The 19,884-nt window shown below is 40.0% G+C and overlaps 1 protein-coding gene across 2 annotated transcripts in view; it reads left to right on the top strand.

Annotated features, from left to right (window-relative positions):
• BBS4 (Bardet-Biedl syndrome 4) overlaps positions 1-19,884 on the top strand; it is a 58,366-nt gene continuing 38,482 nt past the window's right edge. The window contains exons 1-2 of one of the 2 annotated variants that reach the window (XM_039237856.1): positions 1-372; positions 8,660-8,711. In XM_039237856.1, coding sequence (XP_039093787.1) covers positions 349-372; positions 8,660-8,711 — 76 coding nt within the window. In that variant the 5' untranslated portion in view covers positions 1-348. The remainder of the gene's footprint in view (positions 373-8,659; positions 8,712-19,884) is intronic. The other variant, XM_039237855.1, reaches the window with a different exon arrangement.

Below are 19,884 nucleotides of genomic sequence, written 5' to 3'. Positions count from 1 at the left end.
CTGCGCAGCCTTCCCAGCTGTGCCCGGCAGCTCCAGCCAGCGAGGCCCCGGGTTTCTCCAGCAGCGTTCAAGGCCACAGCGTGGGGGTGGGGGAGTGGGGTCGTCCCGGATGAAAAGAGCTGCCTACGCATTCCCTCACCCGGCCCCTCAGCGCCAAGTCTTCAGCGGAGCGGGACCCGACCCTTCGCAGGTTTCCCGAAGACTCTCCCAAGGCGAAACGTTCCGCCCCACGATCTATTTCCCATCCGGCTCAGGCCCCTCCCAGCTTTCCGTGGCCTACCCTTTCCGTTCGCCTGGTTGTCTGGGAGACCGCCAACTTCCGGCCGGGAAGTGGTGGGCGGGGCCAAGATGGCTGAGGAGAGACTCGCGACGGTGAGCGCTGGGATTCCTCTTCGGGTCGGGTCGGGTCGGGTCGGGCCGGGCGGACCAGAGCGGCGAGGCAGGCCTGGGGGCGGCCGGTGTCCCGCGCAGCTGCCCCTGGGGAGGTGCGGGCCGGCTCCGGAGCTGCTCGGGGTGCGCGGGGCGATGCTGCCTCTCACGCGAACTGGTCCATCCGGGGGGCAAGGCTGAATTCTTCGCGGCGCTGGGCCTGTGCTGGATTGTAGTCCCTCTTGGGGTGCGCTGGACGGAGAAGGGAGATTTTCGTCAGAAACGGCGTTTTTGCTAGTCCCTTCTTCTCTGTCTCACGAGGTGTGGAAAGGAGGCACTACCGTTTGTGCGGAGACAGTTTGTGTTAATCCCCTGGATTAGGAATTGACTATGACAAAGCTTGGAAGCCTTCGGCGTCACTGCCTTCTGCCGGTGGGTCGGGACCGTGTTTTCTCTGCTGTGATTAAGTTTAGGGAAAGTGCTGTTTGGGGATTCACCTGAGGCTTGAGTTAGGCCGTTGGTTAAACTCCGCAGAGCTGCTCATACAAAGTAGCCCAGATGAATGCGGGATCACCCAGTGATTTAATTTTAAAAAATTAAAAAAAAATTTAATAGCATGATTAGTGTTACTAGGGTTTAGATATTAGAAACATATCAAAGGAAATACTTCACCAACGTAACTTTTTTTTTTCTTTTTCAAAATACCTGTTTACTTTCGAGAGAGAGAGAGAGAGCGCGAGCAGGGAAGGGGCAGAGACAGAGGGAGACAGAATCGTAAGCAGGCTCCAGGCTCTGAGCTGTCAGCACAGGGCACAGCGCTGGCTGGCGTGACCTCAGGAGCTGTGAGATCGTGACCTGAGCCGAAGGGAAGCTTAACTGACGGAGCCACCCAGGTGCCCCTCACCTACGTAATCTTTAAGGTATAATGATAACATGACACTGCTACAGATAAAGCTTATTCTCTGGGGCTCATTGCAGGTAGAGAGATAGGTGTTCATAAATAGAATATGAACTTGATTTCTGTGATTTTAGAGTTTAGAATTTTATTTAAAATTTTTAAAAAATATTTTATTTATTTCTGAGAGAAAGAGAGAGAGACAGCGTCAGCAGGGGAGGGTCAGAGAGAGAGGGAGGCAGAATCTGAAGCAGGCTCCAGGCTCTGAGCCAGTTGTCAGCACAGAGCCTGACGTGGGGCTGGAACCCTCGAGCAGTGAGATCATGACCTGAACCGAAGTCCGATGCTTAACTGACTCAGCCACCCAGGTGCTCCTAGAATTTAGAATTTTAGAATCTGTTTGTGTTTTAAAGAGAATGGCTGTTTTGTTTCAATATGACTTTAGCATTTGAGCCTGAAGTTAACTGATTATTTTCATTATTGTCTAGTTTATTGCTATCAGTGTTATATTGGTACTAATTTCATTTTTCATGTTACTACTGCATGGAAATTTGAATTTCTGACCTTTTTGGAAGTGGTCTGGCATGTTGTAATAAAATTAAAAGGGCCCAACAGTCTCATTCACTCAACCAACAAATCTATACCCCATTAAAATAAAAGCAAAACATAAGCATAAAGTACAAGGGTATTCATTGCAGTATTGTTTTCAGTAGCAAAATGCTGGAAACAAGATCAGTGCCAATTAATAGGATGATAGATGACATCTGATACTTCCATTCTGAGGAATATAAATTTTTAAAGTTTATTAATTTTGAGAGAGAGAGTGTGAGTGTGCAAGTGGAGGAGGGGCAGAGAGAATCCCAAGCAGGCACCATCCCAAGAACAGTGAGATAATGACCTGAGCTGAAACCAAGAGTCCAAGGCTTTACCGACTGAGCCACCCAGGTGCCCTCTGAGGAATATTATGCAGTCATTAAAAAGTGTTGGAACTGTAGGGGTGCCTGGCTGGCTCAGAGGAGCCTGCAACTCTTTTTTTTTTTAAATGTTTATTTATTTTTGAGATAGAGACAGATAGACTGTTAGTGGGGGAGGGGCAGAGAGAGCTGGAGAGAGAATCCCAAGCAGGCTCTGTGCTGTCAGCTCGGAGCCTGATGCGGGGCTCATGGGCCACAAACCATGAGATCATGATCTATGCTGAGATCAAGAGCCAGACAGTTAACTGACTGGGCCCCCCAGACCTCCCAAGTGTGACTCTTGATCTCTAGGTCCTGAGTTCAAGTCCCACATTGGGTGTAAGATTACTTAAATAAAACTTAAAAAGAACCGTATATGTTGATAGGTCTGCTATACATTTTTGAAAAGCTAGATGAGGAGTGGGGTTTCAACAGAATTAACTGATTAGACTGCAAAGTCTTATTGGCTTTATTCAATGATTCATGAATCAAGCAGCATTCATTCTAGCAGACAGGAACTCTGAAGAGCTGTACAAAATGAAAGGCTTTCATAGGCAGAAAGGAGTGGGAATAGGGAGGTTATACTAAACAAAAGGTTGGTTATTGCAAGGTCACTTTCCTTTAGGTGATGATGGGGGTCTGTCAGGCATTACCTCACCAGTACTGATTGGGCGATTTCTGATTAACTGGTTTAAGATTCTATTCCTGGGAGAGGCAGAAAAAATAATTAAGTCTTGGTTTGTTGACGTGGGACTTAGCATCAACAACTCCATTTTGGGACTTTTTTTGGGGGGGTGGTTAACAGGTATATAGTGTATGATCTTAATTTTGTGACACAAAGAAAAACACATAGATCTTTAGACTTATATATAGATGGAAGGAGAGAAGACTAATGACTTAACACAGCATTTTGAACAAATGCATAAGTAAAAATCTAAGAATGCTCTTGTAAAGGCCTTGAGGCCAGAAGACATCCCACTAAAATGGAGTAAAACTAGGCCAGTGTGAGACACACAGAATTTCTAATACGGTACCTAACCTATCAAAGATTATTACCAGTTAGTTTCTTAGGAAAACTGGGGACTGGCATTTGTATTTTAAGATTAGGGGTGCCTGGGTGGCTCAGTCAGTTGAGCCTGATTGACTCCTGATTTCTGCTCAGTTATGATCTTACTGTTAGTGGGATTGAGCCCTGACAGCACAGAGATTGGGACTCTCTCCCTCTCTCAGTCCCTCCCCTACTTGCACATGTACACTCTCTCTCAAAAGAAGTAAATAAACTTTAAAATAAAAATAGCTTTGTTGAGGTATAAGACACATACCATAAGATTTATCCATTTAAGTACAGTTTGATCAATTTTAGTAAATTTATATACTTGCACAGCTGTCACCACAGTCCACTGGCCTCCATCACTCAAAACAGTTTCCTTGCGTCCATTTGCAGCCACTGTCTCCTCTTCACCCCAGCTGACCGCTGATCTGCTTTCTGTCTCCAAAGTTTTGCTTTATCTACAATTTCATGTAATTACACAAGATGTAGTCTTAGGTGTCTGAGTTTCACTTAGCATGTTTTTTATTTTTTTAAGTTTATTTATCTTTGAAAGCAAACACAACCAGGGGAGGGGCAGAGAGAGAGAGGGAGACACAGAATCTGAAGTAGCCTCCATACTCTGAGCTGTCCTCCCAGAGCCCGATGTGGGGCTTGAACCCATGAGCCAGAGTCAGACGTTTAACTGACTGAGCCACCTAGGCGCCCCCCACTTAGCATGTTTTTTGAGGTTTATTTATATTGTGCATTGCAATGCTTTGTTTTTATTTCTAAGCAGTATTCCATTGTGTGAATATATACATTTTGTTTATCCATCAATTAACAGACATTAGGACTGTTTTCCTGTTTTTGGCTGTTCTGAATAATGTTACTGTGAATCTTTGTATGGATATGTTTTTATTTATCGAGGAGTGAAATTGCTGGGTTGTATGGTAAGTGTATGTTAACAAAAAGAAAACCAAATTTTTCTTAAGTGGTTATATACCATTTTACATTCCCATGAGCAGTATGTGAGTGTTTCAATTTTTCACATCTTTTTTAATGCTTCATATTGTCCAGTTCTTTTTAATTTTAAATTTTTTAAATGTTTTCTTTCTTCTTTCTTTTCCTTCCTTCCTTCCTTCCTTCCTTCCTTCCTTCCTTCCTTCCTTCCTTTTATTTATTTATTTATTTCTGAGAGAGAGACAGAGTGAGCAGGGGAGGGTCAGAGAGAGAGGGAGACGCAGAATCCGAAACAGGCTTCAGGCTCTAGGCTGGCTGTCAGCACAGAGCCTGACGCAGGGCTCAAACCCATGGGCAGTGAGATCATGACCTGAGCCGAAGTAGGACGCTTAACTGACTGAGCCACCCAGGTGCCCCGCCTTTAATTTTTTCCTGAAGATTTTTTTCCTAAAGATTTTAAATTTGGCTTGCCCATTTTAAGTTCTTTTAAAATTTATTTTGAGAGAGAGCACAAGCTGGAGTGGGACACAGAGAAGAAGAGACAGAATCTCAAGCAGGCTTCACACTATCAGCACAGAGCCTAATGTAGGACTCAAACTCAAACCATGAGATCATGACCTGAGCTGAGATCAAGAGTCAGATACTTAACTGACTGTGTCACCCAGACACCCTTTGCCTTGTCCATTTTAGTCTTCCATCTATTTTAGTTTCCCTGATAATGCTTTTCCTCTTTTTTTTTTTTTTTGAGGGGGGGATGGGCAGAGAGAGAGAGAATCCCAAGTGGACTCCACACCCCATGTGGAGCCCAAAGTGGGGCTTGATCTCACAACCGTGAGATCATGACCTGAGCCAAAATCAAGAGTTGGACACTTAACTGTCTGAGCCACCCAGGTGCCCCTAAAACTTTTTCTCTTCAAGTTTGTTTTGTTTAATGTTAATATTGCTACTTCAGTTTTCTTTTTGTTTCTATTTTCCTGGTTTATCTTTTACCTTTGCTTTTCTGTACCTTTATGTTTTATTTTTTAATTTTTCTAAGCTTATTTATTTTTGTGAAAGAGAGAGAGCAGGGGAGGGGCAGAGAGAGGGGGAGAGAGAATCTCAAGCAGGCTCCACACTCTCCGTGCAGCGCCTGACACGGGGCTCGAACCCACCAACTATGAGATCATGACTGAGCTGAAGCTGAGTTGGATGCCCAGTGGACTGAGACCGGCGCCTTTCTTTCGCCATATGTTTTAGATGTGTTTCTATATAAATAACATTCAAGATTTTTAAAAATATCCATCCTGATCATTTAACTGGAGAATTTCCTTTTTTTCCTCCCGTTTGTTTTTTTGGCTGAGTTTCTTTTTTTTTTTTTTTTAACTCTCTTCTCTCATTTCATTACTTGTAAGTTATATACTCTATTCTTTAGTCTTCGTTTAGTGAGTACCCAGGTTTTTTTAAATAATAATATTTAACTGATAGTTAAGCTCAAAACTGAATACTCTAGGGATTATCAAATGCTATATTACCCATTGCCTTCTGCCAGTTCATGATATTGTTGTTCACAAATTAAACTTTTGTTTGTTTTATTCAGTCAGTAGATGTTTAGACTACTTCTGTATTTTACCAATTCCTTTGCCCATTCCATTGCTTCATTCTGGGGTTGTTTTCCTTTCTCCTAAAATTATAAAAAAAATTTTTTTCTAAGATTTTGGTTTTTTTTAAATAATTTCTACACCCAACTGGGGCTCAAACTTAACAACGCCAAGATCAGGAGTCACATGCTCTACTGACTGACCCAGTGAGGCTCCCGTTAAAATTTATATGAGTCTAAAACTCTCAAATTTTATTTCTCCGAAAGCCTCTTTATTTGCCATTGTTCTTGAGAGGTTTTTAAAGTTTATTTATTTCGTTTAGTAATCTCTACACCCAACATGGGACTCAAACTCAGGACCCTGACATCAAGAGTCACATGCTCTTCCAACTGAGCCAAACAGGCACCCCCAAAATTAGTATTGAGGCGTAAGAGTTTAGATCTAAGTTGGCAAACTGTTTTTGTAAAGGACCAGTAATAAATATTTTGGACTTTGTGGGCCAGTCTCTGTCGCAAGTAACTCAGTTATGCAGTTACAGTGTGGAAACCACCATAGACCATATGTAAACATGTACATGTGACTGTATTCTGATAAAATTTTGTTTATAGACACTTAATTTGAATATTATGTTATTTTCAGATGTTACAAGATATCAAAAAATTTAAAAACTATTAAGAATGTTTGGGGGGAGTGCCTGGGTGGCTTAGTCGGTTAAGCGTCCGACTTTCGCTTAGGTCATGATCTCACGGTTCGTGGATTCAAGCCCCGCGTCGGGCTCTGTGCTGACTGCCAGCTCAGAGCCTGGAGCCTGTTTCAGTCTGTGACTCCCTCTCTCTCTGACCCTCCCCTGCTCATGCTGTCTCTCTCTCTCTCTCTCTCTCCTAGAAATAAATAAAATATTAAAAAAAAAAAAAAAAGAATGTATGGGGTGCCTGGGTGGCTCAGTTGGTTGAGCGTTGGACTTCAGCTCAGGTCATGATCTTGGGGTTCGTGGGTTCAGGCCACACGTCGGGCTCTGTGCTGACAGCTCAGAGCCAGGAGCCTGTTTTGGATTCTGTGCCTCCCTCTCTCTCTGACCCTCCCCTGCTCATGCTGTTTCTCTCTCTCTCTCTCAGAAAAAAAAAATTAATAATGTAAAGGGGCTTCTGGGTGGCTCAGTCAGTTGAGCATCCGGCTTGGGCTCAGGTCATGATCTCACAGTTTGTGGGTTCGAGCCCCGCGTCGGGCTCTGTGCTGACAGCTCGGAGCCTGGAGCCCGTTTCAGATTCTGTGTCTCCCTCCCTCTCTGCCCTTCCCCAACTTGTGCTCTCTATCTGTCTCAAAAATGAATAAACTATTAATAATAAAAAAAAAAGATAGCAGCTCTTAAAAAAAAAAAAGTAAGAAACTTTCTTAGTTTGTGGACCGTATAAAAGTGGGCTGGATTTGTTTGACCTGTGGGCTATTGTTTGCTGACCTTGTGTTTAGACTAACGTTTTTTTTTTTTTTTTTTTTTTTTTTTTTTTTTTTTTTTTTTTTTTTTTTTTAAGATTTTTTTTAATGTTTTATTTTTATTTTTGAGAGAGAGAGAGAGAGTGTGAGCAGGGGAAGATCAGAGAGAGAGGGAGACACAGAATCCAAAACAGGCTCCAGGCTCTGAGCTGTCAGCATAGAGCCCGATGCAGGGCTCGAACCCACGAACCGTGAGATCATGACCTGAGCCCAAGCCGACGCTCAACTGACTGAGCCACCCAGGTGCCCCTAGACTAACATTCATTTTACTTAGCACCTGAAACATGGGAGTGATTTTTCTTATAATGTCTTTATGTGAAATTATTTCCCATTTTAATTGTTGAAACGTCAGCTATCAATCTAATTGTCCTTACTGTGTAGGTTATCTCCTGATACTTTTTTCTGTTGGTTGCATTTAAAAACTTCTTATTGTCTTTGGTGCAGGTCCTTGTGATGTATACAAGTGTGGATTTATTTTCATTTAACCTGATCAGGATTGGTTGAGCATTCTGAATCTAAAGATTAGTATCTCACATTACTTCTAGAAATTTTCAGCCATTGTTTTTGCTTATATCTTATCATGTCATATATAATATAGGAGGTAGATAGAAGAAAAATCCATCTGAAGATTTTCTGCAAAGTTATGGTATAAGATAGTATTTATTATTTTCAGTAATGTCACTTCAAAAGGAAAAAAACTCCCTCCTAGAATTGAGTGCCAGGCAATTTCTGTATAGATAACTGCATAAACTTCCTTTTGTCAAAGTTACTACTATTTTGGTTTGGCTGCTAAGCTATATGACAAATAAGTATAATCCTAATATGTAGTGTCCAGAGTTTAGTACATTTATTTGTGCACATTTTATGCATTATAAGTTACACATAAGTATATACTATAAATATGCATTATATGTTATTAATAGTTTGGATAGCAAAAGTTATGACTTGACATTTTTTTTTTTTTTTTTTTAAATTTTAATGTTTATTTTATTTATTTTTTTTAATTTGTTAATGTTTTATTTATTTCTAGGAGAGAGAGAGAGAGACAGCGTGAGCAGGGGAGGGTCAGAGAGGGAGTGAGTTACAGACTCTGAAACAGGCTCCAGGCCCTGAGCTGGCAGTCAGCACAGAGCCCGACGCGGGGCTCGAACCCACGAACCGCGAGATCATGACCTAAGCGAAAGTCGGACGCTTAACCGACTAAGCCACCCAGGCGCCCCTTGACATTTGTTTTTTAAACGACATTAAAAATAATTCTTTGTACCTGCATGTAGTTAATGGATTAATTGTATGATTGGAGAGCTACTGATAATGCTTATTTGAATGCCTTTTTAAGTTAGAAAGGTTTATGGTGGTGCTTTAATATAGACTTCTTTATTTTCAGAGAACTCCGTTTCCTGAATCTGCTGAATCTCAGAAACCCCGACTAAAAAAAGGTCAGTGCACAGTTTCATTGTATGTGTATATTTGTACAAATTTTCTATTGATTCTTTGTTCTATAGGCATTAGAGCTTTTAAAAATGTGAGTTTTGGAGGATAGCAGTAATAGTCTCTTCTGCCATATCTAGCTTTTATTTTATGGAATTATATATTATGGGATTGATTTGGCTTGTAAAATGTGTTAAATGGGACTTTATTATTATGTAAGTGTGTATTAATTTTCTGCTTATGGAAAAACCACTCTAAAGTTCCCAGAGTACCTATCAGGCCTCACATAATCTCATGTATATGTTAAATAAGTATGAGGTTTTATAAAAATTGAGTCTGTGAAGAGGTCGGGGTATATATATTGTAAAGAGCTGCATTTAAAAATCTGATAGAAATATGTTATATTTTGTTTAGAGGAACAGAGTTCCTTTATTAACTTACAGTCTTAGGAAGGTTTACATCAGATTCTAGTTAACTATATTGGATATTCTCTCATGTCTAATAAACATATCTAATGCCTAACAAATTCATCGGGCATTAGAGAATACCCAGTATTTTTATTTAGCGGAAGAGACCATCTATTTTATTATTTACTCATTTATTTATTATTTTCTAGATGAGGAAACCAAGGCTGAGTGCAAGGGGCATGACTTGCCCAAGGTCATGGGTGTAATTCTTGTCTGCATTATGAGTTATGTTACCAGGCAATACATCCTTTTGCAAAAAGCGTTTTCCCTGTTGTCTGCTAAGAGTTTTAAAGTTCATTTTGCCAAAATATTGTTTAGTTTACTTGGGGCATTTCTGTTCCTCTTTAAAATTGATACAAGTTGTTGGAAAATACAGTTGTCTTCAGAATTTGTTTTTAAAGAGTTTTTCAGGAATACATCTTTCATTGAAAGGGTAGTTACATCTGTAATTTAGATTATTTGTGAAATTTAGGTGTTTGTTCTAATTCTAATATCTAACATAGTTGTTAATTTTTTTACATCATTTCTGGACGTGAGAGTCATCTTGCTGTGATGACTGTCACTTTGTTTAATCGCTGGGGTGATTTGGCTGTTGGTGGGGCTAGTAGGAATTCTGATGGTCTCTCCAGTGTTCTTTCCATGCTTCCTCCAGAGTCAAACTCCATGGTTCGACTGACTTCCAGTCCAGGAGAGCTGTAATTAGTACGTTCCAATCAAAAATTGGCACATGACCAATTCAGGCCAATGAGATACAGAGTTGATAACTATGGGGCAAAGTGTCACATTTGGCACGCTATGCTATAAAAAGTCACAGTGCTATAGTGCCCCTTCCAATCCTGTCTCCCCACTTTCTGGCTTTTGTTACTAAGTTTAGTTTTTCCTGTTCTTGAGCTCCTCATAGATGAGTATTTAACGCAGTTCCAGGACCAGTGGTAGGTATCTGGAATACAAAGATAGGGCATAGATTCTGCCCTCAGGAATTGACAGTCTTCAGGGCATATAGAATTATAAGCAAATTATTGAAGTGTAGTGTGTGTGTTCCACTTTCTTCAACTCTTTTTATGTGAAATGTCTAGAACTCTTTTGCTGTTATTGCTTTGGTTCTCTGGTGAAATTCATTGGCCCTCTTGGAAATATAAAGTTCAGAACTAAATAGAATATTTCAGGTGTGAACAGGGTCAAGTGGAACATCTGGAAGATAAAAATCTCTTCACCTGGTTCTTTTATTTCTTTTTTTGTTTTTAATATATATTTTTTAATATTTTTATTTATTTCTAGGAGAGAGAGAGACAGCGCGAGCAGGGGAGGGTCAGAGAGAGAGGGAGTCACAGACTGAAACAGGCTCCAGGCTCTGAGCTGGCAGTCAGCACAGAGCCCAATGCGGGGCCCGAACCCACGAACCGCGAGATCATGACCTAAGTGAAAGTCGGACGCTCAACCGACTAAGCCACCCAGGCGCCCCTCTTTTATTTCTTTTAGTCCAGCTCAAAGTTACATTGCCTTTTGGGCAACTATTTTACATATTTGTAATACCACTATATTTTATAATTTCAGGAGTAGCATTCATGTAGAATACAGTGACTACAATATAAATGATACCTTTGGAGTTGTGCAAAGTGGTGACACAGGCACCCTGTAATATTGAGGGTATAACCTCTTGCCCTTACTTTCCAGTTTCCACAACCCCAAATTTTATTTTGTCAATATGGTGAATTACATCTACTGAATTTTGGAATGTTGTTACCAGCCTTTAAATTCCTGGGATACATGCCACATGGTCATGATGTATTAACCTTTATATGTTGCTGGATTCAATTTGCTAATATTTGTTAAGAAATTTTACATTTGAGGGCACCTGGGTGGCTCAGTTGGTTAAATGTCCAACTTCAGCCCAGGTCATGATCTCATGGTTTGTGAGTTCAAGCTCCACGTCAGGCTGTATGCTGACAGCTTGGAGCCTGGAGCCTGCTTTGGATTCTTTGTCTCCTTCTCTATACCCCTCCTCCACTCTTACTTTGTCTCTCTCCCTCTCTCTCAAAAATAAACAAACATTAAAAAAATTTTTACAAAAAAATTAATAAAAAAGAATTTTTACAATTGTTCATGAGGGATGTTGGTCTATGGGTTTTTTTTTTTTTTTTAGTATCAGGGTTATGCTGGCCTTCAAACAAGTTGGGACTCTTCCCTCTTGTATTTCCTGGAAGATTTTGTATAGAAACTGTGTTATGTTTAAAATCTTTGCTAGAGTGACAGTGAAGTAATCTAGGTCTTGGTTTTTCTTTGTTGGAAGGTATTTAACTACAAACTCAATTTCTTTAACAGATGTGGCCTATTCAGGCTATACATGGTTCTTTAGAGAGAGCTTTGGTAATGTTTTTCTTTCAAAGCAGTTTATCCATTTCATCTCAGTTATCAAATTTATTGGCATTAAAGTCATAATACTTCTATAGTTTCCTTTTAATGCCTGTAAAATGTTTAGTGATATTCCCTATGTTCCTGATTTTGGTAATTTGTGTTTATATCTTTTTTTTCTTGATCAGTTTGGCTAGAAGCTTATCCATTTTGTTGATCTTTTCAAAGAACCAGATCTTGATTTTATTTTCTCTATTGCTTTTCTGTTTCAATTTCATTGATTTGTGTTCTTATTATTTTTTTTTTTTTATAATTTTTTTTTAATGTTTTGTTTATTTCTAGGAGAGGGAGAGAGACAGCGTGAGCAGGGGAGGGTCAGAGAGAGAGGGAGTCACAGACTGAAACAGGCTCCAGGCTCTGAGCTGGCAGTCAGCACAGAGCCCGACACGGGGCTCGAACCCACGAACCGCGAGATCATGACCTAAGCGAAAGTCGGACGCTTAACCGACTGAGCCACCCAGGCGCTCCTCTTTTTGCAGTTTCTTAAGGTAGATGCTTAAATCATCCATTTGAGATTTTTCTTCTTTTCTGTTATAAGCATTTAGTGCTTTACATTTCCCTCTAAGCAGTGTTTAACTGGTTCATACACATTTCAAATGTTATGTTTTAACTTTTATACAGTTCTAAATATTTTCAAATTTTCTTTGTGTTGTCCTTTAACCCATGCACAATTAAGAAAAGTATTGATTAATTTCCATGTATTTGAGGATTTTCCAGATTTTCTTTCTTATTTGTTTCTAGTTTAATTCAATTATGGTTAAAGACCATACTTTATATAGTTTGGATTAAGGCCCAGAATGTAGTCTGTGTTGGTGACTAGTCCATGTGCCTTGAAAAGAATGTGTATTCTCTTATTGGATGAAATAGTCTATAAATGTCAGTTAGGTCAAGTTGTTTGATAATGTTGTTCTTCTGTGTACTTATTGATAAAGATATTAATACCCTTACAAAGAAGATACTGATATCCGTAATGGGAGAAGAATGTTGAATTATGCACCTGTAATTATGAGTTTGTCTCTTTCTACTTCAAGGATCTTTACTTTGTGTATTTTGTTGAAGGTCTGTTGTTGGATGTGTATACATTGAGGATTCATTGAAAGTTCACTCAGAAGAGTGAATTGACTCTTTTGCCATTATGTAATGTTCCTCTTTTATTCCTGATAATATTTTTTTCTTTGAAATCAACTTGTTGGATGTTTCTGAGGATCATAGAGCTCATTCTAGTTTTGCTTTGACTAGTGTTTGCATGATAAAGTAGAGTTTACATACAGTCAAATTGACCTTTTTCTTGAAGTATAAAGTTCAGGGAGTTTTGACAAAAGAACTTAGTCACATGACCCCACCACCATCACAATCAAGATATAGAAACAGCTAGGGGTGTCTGAGTGGCTCAGTGGGTTGAACATCCTACCCTTGATTTTGGCTCAGGTCATGATCTTGTGGTTTGTGGGATCAAGCCCCACATGGGGCTCTGTGCTAATGGTGTGGAGCCTGCTTGGGATGCTCTTTCTTTCTCTCAAAGTAAATAAGTAAACATTTGAAGAAAGAAAAGGGGGGAAAAAGACATAGAACAGCATATATAATCAGACACAGATATATAATCACCCGCAGAAATTCACCTTGACTTTGTAGTAAAGAATGTGGTGTATGTTGGTGAATATTCCAACGTCTACTTCCGATTGCTGACAGTCATTGATTGTTTTCTTTTTATAGTTCTGTCTCTTCCAGAATGTCATATAAATGAATCATACATTATGTAACCTTTTGAATGGCTTTTTTCACCTAGTATAAAATTTTCACCTAGTTTGAAATTTACCCATGTTGTTGTGTGTCTGAGTTTCTTTTTATTGAGTAGTATTCAGCTGTATGTTTATACTGCAGTTCATTCATCCATTTACCAGTTGAAGGACATTTGAGTTTTTGGCTTTTTACAGGTACAGCTGTCGGGGGTAGAGGGGACAAAAAACAAAAAAACAAAAAAACAAAAACAACAAGCCAAAAGCCAAATACAGCTGCTATAAACGTTTGCCGAGAGGGTTTTGCGTGAACATGTTTTTATTTCACTTGTCAAGTGCTTTGGAGTGGGATTTCTGGATAGTATTATAAGTATATGTTTCGTTTTATTAGAAATTGCCAAACTGTTTTTCAGAGTAGTTAAACTATTTTGTATTTCCTTCTACAAAGTATGAGTGTTCCTTATACCTCATTCATAAATGATTTGGGAAAATATTCTTTCCTTTTTTATTTTCTTGAGTTTATGGAGAGTGGTCTAATTTCATCCTTAAACATTTGTTGGAATCTTTCTGTGAAGCTGTCTGCACCTGGAGTTTTCTTTGTAGAAAGAAATGTTTTCAACAACAAATTCAATTTCTTTAATAGAAATAAGGCTAAACAAGGTTACCTAGTTCTTTTTTTTTTTTTTAACAGGTTACCTAGTTCTTAATTGTGCTTTGGTAGTTATGTCTTTCAAGGAATTTTTTTTCACTTCATCTAAATCATCAAATTTTGAAGTTCACAATTTTCCCTAAGAGATATTAAAAATACTATGAAGCCTTTATAATTAAAGCACTACAGTACTGGTACACGATTAGAAGCAAAACCAGTGGAAAGAACAGAGAAAGTCCAGAAAGAGACTCAAATACATTTGTCAATGTAGTATATGATAAAATATATGGTGTCTCACATTACTGTGGTGAAGATGTACTTTTTAAATAAATGGTGTGGGGACAACTGGCTAGCCATTTTGATAAAGAAAAAATTAGATTTACTTTTCACACTATAAACAAGAATAAACTTCAAATGGGTTAGAGATCTAATCTAAATGTAAAACACATAACCATGTAAGTGGTATAAGAAGCTCAGAGCCTGGAGCCTGCTTCAAATCCTGTGTCTCCCTCTCTCTTGTCCCTCCTCCGCTCACGCTCTGTCTCTCAAAAATGAATAAATGTTTAAAAAAATATTTTAAATAAAAGATTTTAAATGTTTTAACATTAAAGACTCTTGCTATGAAGGGAGTTATTAAGACATTTGTTAAAATTTGAATAAGGATGGTAGGGTAGATAACAGTTTGTATCGATGTTAGTTTTGATTTTACTGAGGAGTAAAGGGGCATCATGCCTGCAACTTTCTTTTTAAAAATTTTTTGCTCTTTTTTTTATTTTAGAGAGAGTGAGAGAGAGTGCGAGTGGGGGAGAGGGACCCAGGGAGAGAGAGGGCAAGAAAATCTCCATGCTGAGCATGGAGCCTGATATGGGGCTTGATCCCATGAATTTGGGACCATGACCTGAGCCAAAATCAAAAGTTGAATGCTCAGCAGACTGAGCCACTCAGGTGCCCCTCATGCCTGCAACTTTCTGAAAAGTGTTTCAGAACAAATATATAGAAAGAATGATAAACTGGAGTAAAGTCTTCATATTTGGGGACTCTAGGTGAAGGTTTTGCAGGAATTCTTTCACTTTTTTTTCAGCTTTTCTCCAGCCCTGAACGTATTTAAAGTTTTTTAAAAGGAGTTCCCATAGAGAAAGGGCTTTCTCACTCTGATGAAGCGGCCCAAGGTGGAGACCTGCCACTTTCTGGGTCTGAACGTTACCTGGTCAGGATGTGATTCTTGGAGTTGCTGTATTCACCTTACAAATGTAACAAGAGCTCTCCCTGGCCTCTGGGTCCTCCCCTCCTTTCTCTCCACTGGATCCTTTCTATCTTTGTAGGTACCACTGCCTCCAACACTTGAACCGTAAACAGTAGAATCTCACAGGGCTCTGTTTTGGACCCTCTTTTCTACTCATTATGAATTCTTCTAATTAGATTTTTCAAATTGTGGGTAGCAGCTCACTGTCAGGTCACTGAATCAACACAGAAGTCTGTGACCAGCACTGGGAGAAAGAACAGAGTATCACTGAATATCACGTGGCAGAGGCTTCACAGCAGATTAGTAGATTTCTCATACCATCAGCCCTTCAAACATCCATATCTTGTCACTGCAGAATGTCAATTGTCACGTCACCTCACCCCCAGCCTGCCCCTGCTCAGCTGAAGCAAGAACACGAGAGCGCCCCTCTGTGTGCTTTATATCAGGCACAGAACTAGGGTGCTAAGGACATAGCAGTAAACGAGAGACAGGGCAGTTACCATTCAGTAGGAAGACGGTAAATGTCAAGTGCTGAGAGTTGTTATAAGACAGAAACCCAGTATTTACCCAAGGAATACAAAAGCACTAATTCAAAGTGATACATGTACCCCTATGTTTATAGCAGCAGTATTTATAATAACCATAATATGGAAGCAGGCCAAGTATCCATCGATTTATGAATAAAGATGTGATATGCATATGCAATGGAATATTATTCAGCTACAGAAAAGAATGAAATCTTCCATTTACAACAATATGGATGGAGCTGGAGAGTATAATGCTAAGTGAAATAAGTCAGGAAAAGAAAAATACCATGTGATTTCACTCATGTGGAATTTAAGAAACAAAACAAATGAGCAAAGGGAAAAGGAGAGAAAGAGATAAACCAAGAAACAGACTCTTAATTACACAAAACAGGGGCGTGGGGGTGGCTCAGTCGGTTAAGTGGCTTTGGCTCAGGTCATGATCTCACGGTTCGTGGCTTCGAGCCTGCGTCGGGCTCTGTGCTGACAGCTAGCTCAGAGCCTGGAGCCTGTTTCAGATTCTGTGTCTCCCTCTCTCTCTGACCCTCCCCTGCTCACGCTGTCTCTCTCTCTCTCTCTCTTTCTTTCTCTCTCTCTCAGAAATAAATAAAACATTAAAAAAAATTTAACTACACAGAACAGATGGTTACCTGAGGTGAGGTGGTTGGGGAATGGGCTAAATAGGTGACAGGGATTAAGGAATGCATGTGTTGTGATGAGCACCAGGTGGCGTACGGGAAGTGTTGAATCACTATATAGTTCACCTGAAACTAACATAACACTATATGTTAACTAAGTGGAATTAAAATTTAAAAAAAACTTATTAAAAAAAAAAAGGAAATCCAGGACACTATCACAGATTTTCATTGGGTCAAGAGAGTCAAGGATGGCACTCAGATGACAGGGGACTTTGAATGCGTCCTGGATGGTGGATGTTCAGTGTCCGCCAAGCATAGAGGAAGAGAGTGGCTGGGAGAAGTTAACTTATTGATATGGTGTTTTTGATTTCCTGGGGAATAAAGCTGTGTCCTGGGTTTCTGGCTGTGCAGACCATTCATGTGGCTCTTTTGATTGCTGCTTTTTGTTTATTTTTGAAAGAGAGAGCACAAGTGGGGGAGGGGGACGAGAAAGAAGGAGACACAGAATCCAAAGCAAGCTCTAGGCTCTAAGCTGTCCGTGCAGAGCTCAGCACAGGGTTTAGACTCATAAACTGTGAGATTATGACCTGATCTGAAGTCAGACACTTAACCAATTGAACCACCCAGGTGCTTCCTCTTCTGGTTGCGTCTTTGTTTTCCTTACAAGACAGAACATTTTTTTGTGTTTTTAATTTATTTTTGAGAGAGAGAGTGTGTGAGTAGGGGAGGGGCAGAGAGAGAGGGAGACACAGAAACTGAAACAGGCTCTATCTAGGCTCTGACCTGTCAGCACAGAGCCCGATGCAGGGCTCGAACCCACAAACCATGAGATTATGACCTGAGCTGAAGACAGATGCTTAACTGACTGAGCCACCAACACCAAGAATATCTTGAGAGCAGGGATTAAATCTTATTTATTTAATCTCTGGCATCCATTATAATATCTGACACATCTGTGCTGGAAGAATAAATGAATTCGGGATGGAGTGGGGAAGGAGTTCTCATGGGAAATGGCATTTCCAAAAATAACCCATAAGCATAACAAATTGTTTATTTTCATTCACATATAATTGGCCTTTTTAAAATTTTAACTATACAGTTCACCCATTTAAAGTATATAATTCAGGGGCATCTGGATGGCCTAGTCCATTTTTAAGTGCACAATCCATTGGCATTAATTACATTTACAATGTGTAACCATCCCCACTATATCCAAGACTTTTGTCACCCCAAAAAGAAACTCTGTATCCATTAAGCAGTAATTTTCCATTGTCCCTTCCCCCACCAGTCCCTAGTAAACTTCTCTTCTACTTTCTATCTCTATGAAATTTGCATATTCTATATATTTTATATGCTCAGAATCATACAATATTTATCATTTTGTGTCTAGCTTATTACGATTAGCATAATGTTTTAAAGGTTCATCTATGCTGTAACATGTTATACACAATTTCATTATTATTTAAAAAAATTTTTATTTTAATGTTTGTTTTGAGAGACAGAGTGTGAGTGGGGGAGGGGCAGAGAGAGAGGGAGACACAGAATCTGAAGCAGGTTCCAGGCTCTGAGCTGTCAGCAACCCGACATGGGGCTTGAATTCAATCAAGAGCCATGAGATCATGACCTGAGTTGAAGTCAGATGCTCCACAGATGGAGCCACCCAGCCCCCCCCCCATTTCATTATTTTTTAAGGCTGAATAATATTCCATTATATGTGTATCTCACATTTTCTTTATCCATTCTTTTAATGGACACGGGTCGTTTCCAACTTTTGGCCGTTGTGAATAATGCTATAATGCACATTGGGGCACAAACTTCTGTTTGAGCCCCTGCTTTCATTCCTTTTGCGTATATATATCTAGGAATGGAATTGCTGCATCATATGGTAATTGTATGTTTAGATTTTTGAGGAAATGCCACACTGTCTTCTTTAGCGGCTGCATGTGCAGGGGCTCAGGTGTCTCAACATCCTTGCTAAAACTGTAATTTTCTGCTGCTGCTTTTTTATTCTTTTAAAAATAGCTACCCTAGTGGATATGAAGTGGTATCTCATTGTAGTTGTGATTTCTATTTCCATAATGATGAAGGCTATTGGCCATCTCTTTTCATGTTCTTATTGGTCATTTGTACATGTTCTTTGTAGAACTGTCTATTCAGATGCTCTGTCCATTTTACATTGAGTTGTCTTTCTTTGTTGAGGTTAGGCCTGTTTTATAAATTTTGTGTTTTTTTTTAAGAATTTAAAAAACATTGTTTTTAATGTTTTTATTTCTGAGAGAGGGAGAGAGAGAGACAGAGACATAGCGTGAGCAGGGGAGGGTCAGAGAGAGAGGGAGACACAGAATCTGAAACAGGCTCCAGGCTCTGAGCTAGCTGTCAGCATAGAGCCTGACGCGGGGCTTGAACCCACAAACTGTGAGATCATGACCTGAGCCAAAGTCGGACGCTTAACCGACTGAGCCACCCAGGTGCCCCTAAAGAATTTTTTTTTTTTTTAAAGTTCATCTTGAGAGAGAGGAAGTGTGAGCAGAGGAAGGGCAGAGAGTGAGAATCAGAGGGAGGTTCCTTGCTCTATCAGTACAGAGCCCAATGCAGGGCTTGATCTCATGAACTGCAAGATAATGACTTGAGCTGAAATCAAGAGTTCACTGCTTAACCAACTGAGCCACTCAGGTGCCCCTATAAATTGTTTTTAAATGTTTTGTTTATTTTTTGAGAGAGAGCGCAAGAGTGCGAGGAAACGCACGTGCAGCAGGGGAGTGACAGAGAGAGGGGACAGAGGATCCTTTGTGGGCTCTGTGCTGATAGGCTGACAGCAGCAGGGCTGCGGTGGGTCTCGAATTCATGAACCATTAGATTGTGACCTGAAGTTGGACTCTCAACCAACTGAGTCACCCAGGTGCCCCAAGGTTAGGCCCATTTTTTTTTTATTTTTTATCTATTTATTTTTTTAATTAAAAAAATTTTTTTAATGTTTTCTTTCTTTTTTTTTAATATTTTTTATTTATTTCGGAGAGAGAGAGAGAGACAGCGTGAGCAGGGGAGGGTCAGAGAGAGAGGGAGACACAGACTCTGAAATTGGCTCCAGGCTCTGAGCTGACAGTCAGCACAGCGCCCGACGCGGGGCTCGAACCCACGAACCGCGAGATCATGACCCAAGCGTAAGTCGGAGGCTTAACCGACTAAGCCACCCAGGCGCCCCGCAACTGATTTACATTTCAGCATACAGACCTTGTATATGCAATTGTAGAACTACCAGCTTACCTTTACTCGAAGAAATGATGGAAATGGCAGGTAGAAGTCTAAGAAATCAAACATGTTTTAATTTCCAAAGGAGGACAAAGTATCGTCAAGGAATTTTAGAACAGCATTGCTAATTTGATTGTTTTCAGGAGCTGGGAAGCTAATGCACATCAAGGAAGCAGGTAGATATTTTCCTTTCCTTTCCCTTCCCTTTCGCCTCCACTTTCCTCCTCCACTTTCCTCCTCTTCCCTCTTCTCCCATTACTCCT

The sequence above is a fragment of the Hyaena hyaena genome, unplaced genomic scaffold (assembly GCF_003009895.1).
Source record: "Hyaena hyaena isolate Hyena2069 unplaced genomic scaffold, ASM300989v1 scaffold_130, whole genome shotgun sequence".
NCBI lineage: Eukaryota > Metazoa > Chordata > Mammalia > Carnivora > Hyaenidae > Hyaena > Hyaena hyaena.
Note: the sequence above shows the minus strand (reverse complement) of the source record. Positions and strands in the feature narration are given on the sequence as shown.